The 12,825-nt window shown below is 56.0% G+C and overlaps 2 protein-coding genes across 6 annotated transcripts; both read left to right on the top strand.

The window, feature by feature from the left end:
- Positions 1 to 142: 142 nt before the first annotated feature.
- Positions 143 to 8,716, top strand: RASSF1 (Ras association domain family member 1). Of its 5 annotated transcripts, XM_037796925.1 has the most exons (6): positions 143 to 455; positions 2,297 to 2,403; positions 6,283 to 6,387; positions 6,597 to 6,894; positions 6,991 to 7,106; positions 7,763 to 8,716. In XM_037796925.1, exons 1-6 carry the CDS (start codon positions 206 to 208, stop codon positions 7,907 to 7,909), a joined length of 1,023 nt encoding a protein of 340 aa, XP_037652853.1. In that variant the 5' UTR covers positions 143 to 205; the 3' UTR covers positions 7,910 to 8,716. The 5 variants fall into 5 exon arrangements, with proteins under 5 accessions (XP_037652853.1, XP_037652860.1, XP_037652870.1 ...); XM_037796932.1 differs by lacking the exon at positions 2,297 to 2,403 and having other exon boundaries at positions 164 to 455; XM_037796942.1 differs by lacking the exons at positions 143 to 455; positions 2,297 to 2,403 and adding an exon at positions 2,454 to 3,154.
- Positions 8,717 to 9,564: 848 nt separating this feature from the next.
- Positions 9,565 to 12,405, top strand: TUSC2 (tumor suppressor 2, mitochondrial calcium regulator). The gene is made up of 3 exons (XM_037851287.1): positions 9,565 to 9,851; positions 10,844 to 10,964; positions 11,134 to 12,405. The coding sequence occupies exons 1-3, from the start codon at positions 9,697 to 9,699 to the stop codon at positions 11,197 to 11,199; spliced, it is 342 nt and encodes a 113-aa protein (XP_037707215.1). The 5' UTR covers positions 9,565 to 9,696; the 3' UTR covers positions 11,200 to 12,405.
- The last annotated feature ends 420 nt before the right edge of the window (positions 12,406 to 12,825 follow it).

Below are 12,825 nucleotides of genomic sequence, written 5' to 3'. Positions count from 1 at the left end.
GGCTCCGCCTGCGGGTTGACAGAGCCCCCCACACCCAAGTTTCCATTGCGCCGCTCCCCTGGGCTCTCTCCCTCCGCCCTGCCTGAATCCTGGGGGGCGGTGTCGCCGTCGGGCCCGCCCCGCGGTCCCGTCCGCCCCGCGCTCGCTTGCTTGCGCCCAGCGCAGCCCGCTCACCGCCCAGAGCCCGGGTCAGGCCAAGCGGGCCATGTCGGCCGAGCCCGAGTTCATCGAGCTGCGGGAGCTGACACCCGCTCGGAGCGCCGGCCCGGGCCGTACCCGCCTGGAGCGCGCCAATGCGCTTCGCATCGCGCCAGGCACTGCGCGCTACCCGGCACGACACCTGGCTCCTGGCCGCGGCCACCGCTTCCAGCCCGCCGGGCCCGCCACGCACACGTGGTGCGACCTCTGCGGCGACTTCATCTGGGGCGTCGTGCGCAAGGGCCTGCAGTGTGCCCGTGAGTAGCAGTCCCGTGCACAAGCGAGAGTGGAACGGGCCGACAAGGGGCAGTGCCATCGCTGCGGACTAAGTCGCGATGGAGGGGGGTGGCGGGGATGGCCACGCAGACCTGGTACGTTATCTTGATTCCATCACGGAAGAGAGAGGGGACAGATGGTTCATCTTGCTATGCTCCACCCGTGTCTGAGGCAGTTGGTCAGGGGCAGTTGCCTGTCAATTACAAGCTGCTGATGTCAAGTTTCTTATCTTCCCTTTAAAGTGCCTTGGCCCTTCTTGAGAAAAGCTGTGAGCCTACCAGCTCACACCATATCCCAGATCTGCCCCTTCCCAAAGATTTACTTACTAAGTCCCCACTAAAGAATCCCTGGGGTGAAGGGAAGTTACCCAAGAAGGGGACCTGGAAAAGTTAAGAACCTTGGGTGGGCCCCCTGCAAGCAGAGATTTTGTTAAGTCTGTTCAGCAGTGAGCCAGGTGCTGAAATGTGGAATCCAGGCACACACCAGCTGGGCCTCTGCCATCCTGTGAATCACCATCAGCGCAAACAGAGGTTGCTCTCCCACTGGCAGCACTCTGGCTTGAATCACCTGGGTGCTTTTACAGTCCTCCCACTCTCTATGTGTGGATCCCACCTCAGACAGGTTGCTCGGGATAGGCCCTAAGCATCAATTATTTGAAACGCCCCCAGTTTATTCTAGTGTGCAGCCTGGGTTGAGAATCACTGCTCTGGCCCATTCACAAACCTAGTGATAGTGTGCCTGGCCTGTGTGTGCATGGAGACCCTCCATCCAGTACAGGAGTCTGCCCCATATGCAGCTGGAGAAGCACAGGAGTTATGACTGAATACAAAGTATGAACAGTGTGGTGTTCCCGAGGAGAAATAAAGTGACCATGGAAAGGAGAAACGGGATGATTTGAGTGTGCTTTTGGGGTAGAGGCAAGGGAGGAATCAAGAATGAGTTGGGGTTTTGCCTTAAACAGCTTGGGGAATGGTGGCGATGTTTGCTGAAATGTGGAACTCTGGCCAACGTAGGGGTTAGTGGAGGAAAAGTGAGTAAAATTTTAGCCATATCCAGTTCGAAGTGTCTTTTAAATATCAGAGTGAAGACGCTGATACACAGGATTAGCTCTGAGGAAAGAGAGGTCAGTGCAGGAGCCTTGGATCTGGGAAGCAAAGCAAGTGGATGAGATAGGGATAGGGAGTGTAGACGGAGGGCAGCCATCAGGACTGAGCCCAGGTCCTCCCCATTAGGAGATCAGCAAGTTGGGGCAGAACCAGCAAAGCAGCTAAGCAAGAGTTGTGGTTGAGGTGGGAGGAAAAAACGAGTACTGGGAACCATGGGGACAAGCATCACAGGATGCAGAGGTGAGGGTGGAGAACAGAATCACAAGTGGCTGAGGACCCTGGCCAGGGTAATTTCGTGGAGAGAGGGGCAAGCCTGGAGTGGGTAGAAGAGAGTGAAGGCGAGTAGTTGAGTGAGGGGAGAAGAAACAGAAGATTACAATTAGAGGGGGTTAGGGATTTTTGTTTTTCCCTTAAGTTAACGAGAGAGGGGAAGCTGACAGTATGGCAGCTGTAATCTCACCGCTAGGGCGAGAGACCCATCTGTTGAGCAGGCCTGGGTTCCTAACTGCCTGAGGCCTTCCGGTCAGTTTCCAAACACCCAGGGACTGACGTTAGAGTCTGTATGGCAGGGGGTGGAAAACGAAGCTCGAGAGAAGGCCAATCAAGCAGAGCCCGGGGACACCGGCCCTCATCCCGTGGCTTCCCTTGGGTCCCCCGGGACGCTTCCCCGAGGTGAAAGTGGGAGTCCTCCGCCTCACGGCCGGGCCTTTCCGCAGACTGCAAGTTCACCTGCCACTACCGTTGCCGCGCGCTCGTCTGCCTGGACTGCTGCGGGCCCCGGGACATGGGCTGGGAGCCAGCGCTGGAGCGGGACACGAACGTGGTGAGCGCGGCGGGGGCAGGGGGTGTACGGGCGGGACACGGACGCGCGGACCAAGGACTCAACCTCAACTGCCGCCCAGGCGCTACACTCAGTGAGCGTAATAATAACGGATTTCGCGGTGGCAAAGTGTCGCTGGCTCTGCGGGCGGGCTCAAAGGGAGCCTACGGTGCGAATTCCCGCAGGGACCCCAGGAACCCGGAGCCAACCACGGCGAGCCCTGAGCCGTCCAGGCACTGCGCAGGCGCACTTCCTGTGCCTTTCCTCACTAGCATCCGGTCCAGTGGCCACGCGAGTGCACATGCGCATACGCTCCCACACGTCCCGTAAGGGTGGTGGGTCTGTGAGGCGGAGCTCCTGAGCTGAGCTGCCTGAGCGATGAGGTCATCCTGAAGGCGAGGTGTGTGTGTGGCCCCGCCCCTCGACGTTCCTCCCTCAATGAGAGAAAAGCTGGGTCCGGGCTGTCTACGTTTCAGTCTTAACGGTTGTGGTGCAGACGCTGCTCCTGGCGCACGCGCGCACAGAAGCCGGCACACACGCTCCGGGTTGGCGGCGACAGGCCAACAAGGCTGGCGAAGAGGGCGGGCGGGCTCGCGCGGCGATGGGCGAGGCGGACGCGGGGACGCCTTCCTTCGAGATGACCTGGAACAGCACCACAAGCAGCGGCTACTGCAGCCAGGAGGACTCGGACTCGGAGCTCGAGCAGTACTTCACGGCGCGCACCTCGCTGGCTCGCAGGCCGCGCCGGGACCAGGTGGGGGCCGGCGCTGCCGGCGGCGGGCGGGGGGCGACCGCTGGTCCTCGTTCCTACCTGTAGGTTGTCGGGTCGAGTTGGTGCGCGGCCCCGCCCTCATCAGTGAGGACCCCCGCCTGTCCCGGACTGGGAACGGCTCTTGAACCGTCGGTCGGGCTCGCAGCTCACGGTGAAAGCCAGATTCCAGCGCCTCAGTACGGGCGCCGAGGCCTCCTTCCTGTCTCTGTTACGAGACCGGCTGGACCCGGGGAAGCAGCTGCGTAGCTTGGTAGACCAGGGACGGGCATTATTCCCCATGACTAAGGCCGAATGCGCAGTCTGAACTAACACTTCGATTTCTCGGTTTGGGCGCTCCCACCCCCTCCCTGGGGGACCTGGGGGAGGAAGTGGAGGGGGAGGAGTCCTCGCCGGGAATCAAGAAGTGTGTTAAGGAGGAGAGAGAGGCAAAGGAAGGTCCGGAGCCTCCATTAGCACTCCTGGAAGGAGCCAGTTGAGCCCCTGCCTCTTGCTGGTCCTGGCCTTGTCACCAACTACTGGAAAGTAGAGGATTCCGATTCCCCCCTCTAAGGTGGACCTGGAAAAAGGGGATTTGGGAATGGATAGGAGGAGTTGCTTTGGAGCGAAAGCTTTGAGGAGCATTTTACCTCGTCTATCCACAAGAGGCTGAGAAGGTCGAATTGTAAATTGCCATGAGGGAGATGGAAAGAAAAGTATTAATCGAGGACTGTAAGATGTGAAGCTTCCCCATGGTTTTGAAGTTGGTGCCAGGAAAGCTGAGCCTCTCAGAAGTCTCCTAGATGTCCCCATTATCAGAGACCTCTGTGCCGTGTGCCACACATGTGACTGCCTAGCTCGGATAACTGTCATGGGCCAGAATACCTCAAGGGAGCACCCAGGGCATCAGGAAGGAGAGATGGGCACCAAGAGGCTCAGTATACCTGACAGCATGGTATACTGATGTTTTAGATGAAATTTTGCAAAATTCCTTACAAAAGGACTGATGCTCAGCACCCCCAAAAGCTCAGCCCAGTTGCTTCACTGTGAGGTTTAAATGAGGAGCCTAGGGACTGTATCTATGTCACCCAGGCTTGAGCCATTTTCCATTGTGGAAAGGCTGGAGAACCACAAGGTACTAACTAGTTGAAAAGGGGACTGGAGGATCCCAAGTCGTATGTAAAATACAACCAGCTGTCACTGTGGATGATGACAGAGGAGAGGGTGGGTCACTATGGTGCAGGAAAAGGGAAATCCCATGGTCCTCCTGTGCATCCCTCTGGGACAGCTCTTTGAATCCGCCTCCAGCCGGTAACTTTGGAAAAGGAAAACAAAACTTCCTCATCTAGAATCCTGGCACAACAGTGCAGTGCCTCCAGTACAAGTCCCTTGTTTTACAAATGAGAGATTCTGAGAGGTATACCTGGAGAAGAAAAGGGGCTGGAACTGAGGTAACTATGGTGGCCTGGGAAGGGAAGAGGAAGGAACAACATTTCTCATTCCCAGGCTGGAGCTCAGAACTGTCAAAGGGGAGTAAGTCAGTGCCATCTCTGTGCCTTCTTGCCCTGGAACTAGGGTCTGCTTGTGTTTATTCTGCCTCCTGACCCTAGCATGCCTCCCATCTGGGTGTTCCTTCCCATTGGGGCCCTCCTTCCTGTCTCAAGACCTCTTCTGGGCCTGAACAAACACATCTACCCTTTATGCCTAGCCTCCAGCCCTAATTTTACCTCCAAGTCCCACCCTACCCTCCAGTTTTTAGGGGCCCCACCATTTGATTTTAATAGCCTGATAAAGATGTTCACTGTCCCCAACAAGGTTCCTGCTGATTAAGGACCTCTTTGGAAACTTGGGGAAGCAAATGGTCTTCCATTCCTACCTCATCCTCAGTACCTTTTTTTTCCTCTGAGGCCCCAGCCTCAGCCCTCAAACTTGCTGACTGCCGAATAGCAGTAGGTTCTTGGTGAAGAGTATACTGCTAAAAGGCCATGGACTCCATCCTGCTTTCTGTTCTGTCCTCATTCGTTCCCATCACACAGTTTAAGCAACTTAGTGGGCTTCAAGGCAGCAGTTAGGGTACCTTGGCTCCGAGCTGGGCATAAGGCCATTTTACAGGAGATCCTCTGGTCAGAACAACCTGGGACAGTGAGCAGTGATCACAGCTATGTCCATTTGACATCAAAAGGAAGTCAGGCTGATGCAATGGGCCAAGGGATTTTAATAGAAGAAAGTTAATTCAGAACCCAGGCCTTGGCCCACTCTCTACCCATTCAGCAAGAATCCAGTGCCTGGGGGGAGGAGACTGAGTGGTGGAGCAAATATCTATGGGCTAAATCTCCAGATAGCAAGGACAGGTGCAGCAGCCCACCTGCTTGGCATTTGTATGTCACAATAGTTTCCCCATTATGTCTGAGATGCCCAGGACCAGGCTCAAGTACCCCACTAAGGGGCATTGGGTTGCTGAGGTTGCTCTTCCTCTCCTGCCCATTGGTGACTGGACTCCTGGTGTATACCAGTTCCCACACCTCCCACCATGCACTAGGTCATTACTCGGTGCCCAGGCAAAGTAGACTGCTTTCTAAAGGACACACCCTGACCCCACCAAGTTAGGGTGCCAGGCTCAGGCTATACAGTTTAGATGGAGTTTTGTTTTAAACAAAGGTCTCTCATCAGAGTCCCTCATCTTTTCCTGACCCCTCATGCCTTCAATTGCCCCTAGTTGTAGAGTGAAGTATTCGGCCACGCCCTACAGCTGGCATCTCTCAGGGACACACCCCAGTGCTGAGGAGGCCCCAGACGCAGCAGAGAAGAGCTGAATGATTCTGCCTTTGCTGTCTCTACTACTGCTGGGCAGCTGTGTACATCAACAACGGGGGGCCAAAGGCAGCTCTGGGGCGGGTCCAGAGGGCCAAGGATTCTTCTCATCAGGCCTCCAGCTTTGTTATTGATTTCCAAGGGCTGCCCGGGAGGCCCCAGATGAGCCAAGGCAAACAGGTATCCCCATCCACCTCCCGGGAGGAGAGGGGTAATGACAGCCTCCCAAGAAGCCTCAAGAAGCCTCCCTGCCTGTGACATGCATTGCAGTGACATGGGTTCCTTAAGGGTCCAATGTCCATGCAGGCTCTTTTCTCTTTCAGGATGAGCCTGTGGAGTGGCAGGCACCTGACCTTTCTCAGGCTGAGATTGAGCAAAAGATCAAGGAATACAATGGCCAGATCAACAGCAATCTCTTCATGAGCCTGGTGAGTTGAGGGCCCAGGGCAGGGGCATATAGCAGTGGCAGGAATCCAACTGTGTACCTGATGCCCAGAGGTGACAGCTGAGGTATTCGTGGATAGGCCTAAGCAGTGACTTTATCACAGCCAGCCTAGCCCCAAGAAGGCTGACACTGCCTGAGTCTGTTCCATCTCACTCAGAACCTGAAGGCATGGTCCTAATCTTTCCTCTTCAGAACAAGGATGGCTCCTACACAGGCTTCATCAAGGTTCAGCTGAAGCTGGTACGCCCTGTCTCAGTGCCCTCCAGCAAGAAGCCACCCTCTCTGCAGGATGCTCGGCGGGGCCCTGGGCGGGGCACAGCCGTGAGGCGCCGCACCTCCTTCTACCTGCCTAAGGATGCTGTCAAGCACTTGCACGTGCTGTCACGCACACGAGCACGTGAGGTCATCGAGGCCCTGCTGCGCAAGTTCTTGGTGGTGGATGACCCCCGCAAGTTTGCACTCTTTGAGCGGGCTGAGCGCCATGGCCAAGGTGGGCTGTGTGTATGCATGTGCCTGGGCATGTGGGGGATGAAGATGCTGGGCCTGACTGTTTACCCTCCTTCTCCCCAACCCTCTTGACCCTTAGTGTACCTCCGGAAACTGTCGGATGATGAGCAGCCTCTGCGGCTGCGGCTCCTTGCAGGGCCCAGTGAGAAGGCCCTGAGCTTCATCTTGAAGGAAAATGATTCTGAAGAAGTGAATGTGAGTACAGCCCTCCTTTCTTGGTTGTTACTGGGCAGGGCTGGTGGGTTGCAGCTTCTAGAAGGCACGGAGGAAGAATACGGCTAGAGGAGAAGCCCTGCAAAGCCTCTCCAGAAGAGTATGAGCCTTATAGCTGAAGTGGAGGCTGCCAGGCCACTCATTCCAAAGATAGGGCCTGTCCAGAGAAGCCAGGAAGAATCATCTCAGTACTTTGCTCTTCCTGGTATAGAAGTTCAGGGGACATGGGAATCCATCTGATGGCATGGTGAGCCAAGGCCAAATCAGAGCCACATAAATGGGCTCAGGATGGCATACAGGCCTCCCTTTAGGCATTAGAACTTTCTACCTGAAAGCTTTCCAACCCCTAAGCATTGGGCCAATGGAGTGTGATTAGGCCCAGAGTCTGGGTATGACCTGTCCACTAGTAACTGGGAAACATGTGGTTTGGTTGCCTGTCGGTGAGATGACTGCCCTACTTTGTGAGGCCTTCATCTTTCATACCTGCTGTTGGGAAGCCCAGCATTTAGACAAGAGTCTGATAGAAAGCTGCAGCCTAGCTTTAGTGACCACCATGTGCTGGTCTCCTCTAGGCAAGGTTTGCTGCATTGGCCATGCCTGTTGTAGCCTATGCTGCCCCTCCCCTCCTCTCTTTGTAGTGGGATGCCTTCAGCATGCCTGAACTGCACAACTTCCTGCGCATCCTGCAGCGGGAGGAGGAGGAGCATCTTCGCCAGATTCTGCAGAAGTACTCCTATTGCCGACAGAAGATCCAGGAAGCCCTGCATGCCTGCCCCCTGGGGTGACCTTTTGTCCCATTCCCACCCCCTCCCACAGGGTGAAAGGAGAATAGGCAGTGCCAAGGGCAAGCCGTGTGAGTGTGACATGGCCCGTGGGGCCTGAGGAGTGAGTGTGCATGGGGCCCTTCCCCAGCTGTGGGTATGAGCTCAGAGAACAGCTAAGGAGCTGGCTCCCTGTGTCCACTAGGTGTGGCAGGGCAAGTCTCTGCACCCCTCTGCCCCTCATGTACTGAGTCATGGTGGGCCAGGGCTGCCCTGGGAAGATGCTGCAAGCTTGCAGCGTAGGTGGAACAGACAGAAGTTTCCCTAATTCATGGCTCTGATGTGAGATTCTTGGAAAACCCACAAACAAAACGGGAGCATGTTTGCAGGGGAGAGGATCCTCATTTTTGGGGAAAGGTTGCACATTTTGGATCTTGGATGGGGTCTCAGGACAGCCCTATCAAAGCCAAGAGTGGGTGCTGAGGATATGGCAGACACCCAGGAAGAGTCTAGGTTCCCTTCAGAGTGCACCCTGACCCCTCACACACCCTGTGGTCAGGGAGTGCTGGCTCACAGTGCAGCAGTAGTGCCTTGACACCCCCTCTAGAGAGGGTGCCCCTAGGTCAGGGTCTGTATGAGTGGGCACTGGCCCAACTCTGTGCCTTGTTTGCCAACCAAAGCCAGGATCTCTCCCTCAGGTATTTGATGTGTGAATGTATGCAATGTTTTGTGGCCTCAGCTGAATGCCTCCTATAGGGAAAGGGGTTGGGGTGTCAGTCATCAAGGGCTGGGGCCTGAGAGAATTGGCTGCAATAAAGATTTGAAAATCTTCTTGCTTTTGGACTTTGTCTCATGGGCTCACAGCCACAGTTGTCCCTCATGCCAGTGGTTACCAAGGATGATGGGTTCATAGGGCACCTCCTTTGCCAGGTCACCATGGGGATGATTTGTGAAGGAAGTGGGACATGCATATGTACTCAGTCATCACTCAGCACCCAAGGGTGTGGGTTGTGGTGGGCCCAAAAATCAGCTGCAGCCAGAGCTTAGGGAAATGTCACAGACACACCAAGCTCTGGTAGGCACTGTGGCTTAACTCGTGCACCAAATATTTACTGAGCTGCTACTGTGGACCAAACACTGCTCCTAGCACGAATATAGAACTAACCATTCTTGCTTTCATGGAGCTTGCATTCTGGTGAGTTTAAAAAGAACACTGAATTTGAAGGAGTGCTTCATACCTGTCTGTAGCTATATAACATTTAGCCGGTTCCTTAATTTTGCTTACATGCGGTTCTCCACATGTGACAGTGGTGATCTGAGAGACACTTGTGGGAACAGAAAGAGGCCAGGTGAGCGCCCCGCGGCGGGGTACTCCCGCCCCTGCCACGCCTGGCCTGGGTTCAGGCCCTAAAGTGGTTTAGGGGGGCCTAGTGGCCGCGTAGGTCCATTGGCCTTAAGATCTGGGGGCGCCGAAGCGGCCAAAACGACACGCAAAGTCCGGTTACCTGGAATGGGAGAAGCCCTAGCTGGAAGGGCCGCAGCCTGCCGGGACTTGGTGTCTCGCAACGCGTGCCGGGATGCGTAGCGTCTGAGAGGCCATTGGTCCCACCCCACTGACCGACGAGAGCAGCAGCCAATTAAAGAGGGCAATGCGCGCGGAAGCGGAAGTGAGGTTTCCGTGGAGACGGTCGAGCCTGCGGAAGGTGGCGGCGGCATCTGAGAGCGGGGAGATCCAGGCAGGGCATGGCGACGACGGTGGCGCTGTGAGGGCAGAGCGGCCGCGGGGCCCGCCATGAGCCGGCGGCCCTGACATGGGCGCCAGCGGCTCCAAAGTTCGGGGCCTGTGGCCCTCCGCGTCGGCGGCTGGGGGCAGCGGCCCGGAGGCTCCCGGCGCGGCAGGTGCAGAACAAGCTTTGGTACGGCCGCGAGGCCGAGCCGTGCCCCCCTTCGTGTTCACGCGCCGCGGGTAAGGGCGCGGACCCCGCCCCAGGAAGGACAGGCGGGCGATCGGTCGCCGCGCGCCATGGGGAGCAATCCCCACGACCGGGTCAGGATGACTCCCTATTTCGGGCCGTTATCGGAACAACGAGTGGGGAATGCTTGGCCACGGGTTCCTGGCGGCGTGGCCGCTCTGAAGGTCTTCCCTAGGGGAAGTATGGACCTTAAACTTGTCCCCGGGGCTGAGGCACGCAGGCTTCCCTCCTTCAGCATGCTAAAGCCAGAATAGGGCTTCCACAAGCCCTCCAGACCTCGTTCTTTTATTCCCTCCACCCTAGTCTGCAAGTCAAAGGCTCTTCCTCTTGCCACTTCTTCTGAGGGGAAAATGGTGGAGCTGGACCTCTGAGGGTAGAAGCCAGGAAAGCAGGGCCAGGCCCCAGTGTTGAGGGTGGGCAGGAGAAGAAAGACCCTCACCCGGGTATGTTCTGCAGATTTGGAGCACTGACCTTCCCCTCATGGGCCCAAATGACCTGGCCCTGATGGGCCCTGGGGGTGGGAATGCAGTCTCCTATGTTTAGTCTTCCTCCTAGCTCAAGCATCTGCTGTCTCAGGCTTTGGCACTAGGCTTTTTGGAGTAAGTCCAACATGCCCAGGCCACTTCCCTGCCCACTCCTGAGATCCTCTGCCATGCTGGTTGAAGGCAGGGGCCTGATGCTGGAGTGGGCCGTCCTTGCTGAACCAGGAATGAGAACTGGCCTTGGCTACCTGGACAGTGTGCTTTGGTTTGGCCTCTATTCTTGGGGTCTCTCAGAGTAGTGCTAGCCTCCACCTCACTCCCAACTGCTGTCTAATAGAACCCAGACTGCAAGCAAGGGGTTATTCAGGCATATTAATCTCCCTTTCTTTCACCAAGTTTGTTCCTCTCCACTTGGGTGTAGGCACACATCCATTGGTCCATGGCATTTGCCATGACCAGGTGTGAGGCTTCAGCCCATCCTGTTCCCCTCTCCCTCTACACAGCTCCATGTTCTATGACGAGGATGGGGATCTGGCTCACGAGTTCTATGAAGAGACAATCGTCACCAAGAATGGGCAGAAGCGGGCCAAGCTGAGGCGGGTGCATAAGAACCTGGTTCCTCAGGTGAGGGACTGGGCAGTGCTCATAGAGCCTGAGTTGAATGTGTGGAGATAGACCCAGATGAGGTCTGCTGTCATGGTGGGGATCCTTGGGGAGGATCTGGGAGGAACAGGAAGGCTTCCTGGAGAAGAGGCCCTGAGCTGCCCCTCATTAGCCTCTATTTCCATGGCAGGGCATCGTGAAGCTGGATCCCCCCCGCATCCACGTGGATTTCCCTGTGATCCTCTATGAAATGTGAGCCTGGGGGGTGGCAGGCACAAGCATCTCCTGCCCCAGCAAGAAACCCCCAGGCTCAAGGTATGGCTTCCCTTGAGGAGGCCAGGCTGGGGCCACACCCTGAATAAACTCCGTTGGGCTGGAATCTTCATCTGTGAGCAAGACAGTCCAGCAGTGTTGGTTGGGTGTTGGTTTGTGTATGGACAAGGGGAGGTGGCTGGAACTGGTGAGGGCTAATGGCAGAGTCACCAGCCCACCCTCCCTGGCAACCCCTGCAAGGAGCAAGGCAGGGTACACCCTGGTCAGGAATGCTTGGTTCCTGTGCCCTTGCCTGGTCTGTTTCTTCCAAGTTTGCCTGGGGCCTAGCCCACTAGGGGCTACAGCACTTTACAATCAGGGTCTGCCTTCTTCCAGCCCCTGGGCTGTGAGGGCTGTACACAAGTGGGAACTTCCTTTCCCTGGCTTCCCTTACCCCCTTGTTGGAGCATTTCAGCCATTTGCTACCTCGATTTCTCCTGTATTGGACAGAGTGGGGCAGCACCAGTCTGATGCTTCCCACCCACCTGCTCATCTGTTCCCACCCCCAGATGAATGGACAGTTTGCTGGCTGTTGGTAGGAGTAGGAACTGGTTGTGGGAGGCTTCTCCCTTCACCCAGGGCTGAGCTGACCCCTCCCCACTACAACTAGGTTGTTGCATTGGCCCCCAGTTGAGAGAATGCAGGCAGGGATCTGGAAGGGCTGTGGATGCCTGTGCCTATGGGGAGTTGCCCCACCCTACCTACTCAATCTAATCCTCATCTTTGCACCAGCCCCCCCGCCCCATTTGGAGGGGACCATCTACCACCCTGTGGTAAGGGACAGCACCCCAGGGCTGATGCCAGCAGCTCTTGGGGAGCCCACCAGTCCTCCAACCCTCCCCCCACAGTATCCCCACCCCTTCAGGATAAGTCAAGGAAAAGTACTGGAGCTCCTGCCCCTTGTGCTCTGTATGGAAAGAAAGGAGGGAACAACCATAAAAAAAAGGAATACTTAACTGTGAAGGTTTGTAAATAGTCTAGTCCATGATATTGTTGGGGCAGAGTCTGATTTCTATATAGAGATGATTTTTTTTTTTTTTTTTTTTTTTTTAAATTCTCTACTGTACAAGCTGTGTGCTTCTAGAGTGTGGGAAATGGCTTGGGGAGGGTGGCCCCCAGCCTAGGAAGACTGCTGTGTTATTTGTTCAATTTCAATAAAATTATTTGTAGATCCTGCACATGAGAGTGGTATCCTCTGGGGCTATGACACCCAGGATCTAGACCATCACCTGGGCCTGACCTTCCAGAGTGAGCCTGAGCCAGCATGTGACCATCCCAGCTACAGCCAGCAGGTGGCAGCGGGTGTACATAGCCCAGACCTGGGGATAGGGAGGGGCTCAGAATGGAGGGCCACTCACTTGTCTGTTGTGTTCAATATGGGGGGGGGGGACCCTGGAATTGGGGGGCCTTAGGATGCTTCATTAGGGATTGGCCTCACCTGCCTGACTTGGGGTTAGGTGTGACCCCAGATGGGTCAGCAGTGTCAGCTGAGCCCAAGTGAGAGAATGACCTGAGCCCCGTGGACACTCAAGACCCAGCTTATATGGATGTCAGCCTTGGCTTACTACTA

The sequence above is a fragment of the Choloepus didactylus genome, chromosome 1, assembly GCF_015220235.1.
Source record: "Choloepus didactylus isolate mChoDid1 chromosome 1, mChoDid1.pri, whole genome shotgun sequence".
Classification (NCBI taxonomy): Eukaryota; Metazoa; Chordata; class Mammalia; order Pilosa; family Megalonychidae; genus Choloepus; species Choloepus didactylus.
This window is presented reverse-complemented; position numbering and strand designations above follow the sequence as displayed.

Excerpts from the sequence above, each read along its gene's own strand:
- RASSF1 (XM_037796925.1), top strand. The coding sequence starts at position 206 with ATGTCGGCCGAGCCCGAGTTCATCGAGCTGCGGGAGCTGACACCCGCT. Across the intron at positions 456-2,296 it reads CAAGGGCCTGCAGTGTGCCC|ACTGCAAGTTCACCTGCCAC; the intron begins GTGAGTAGCAGT and ends GCCTTTCCGCAG. Across the intron at positions 7,107-7,762 it reads ATGATTCTGAAGAAGTGAAT|TGGGATGCCTTCAGCATGCC; the intron begins GTGAGTACAGCC and ends CTCTCTTTGTAG.
- TUSC2 (XM_037851287.1), top strand. The coding sequence starts at position 9,697 with ATGGGCGCCAGCGGCTCCAAAGTTCGGGGCCTGTGGCCCTCCGCGTCG. Across the intron at positions 9,852-10,843 it reads TTCGTGTTCACGCGCCGCGG|CTCCATGTTCTATGACGAGG; the intron begins GTAAGGGCGCGG and ends CCCTCTACACAG. Across the intron at positions 10,965-11,133 it reads ATAAGAACCTGGTTCCTCAG|GGCATCGTGAAGCTGGATCC; the intron begins GTGAGGGACTGG and ends TTTCCATGGCAG.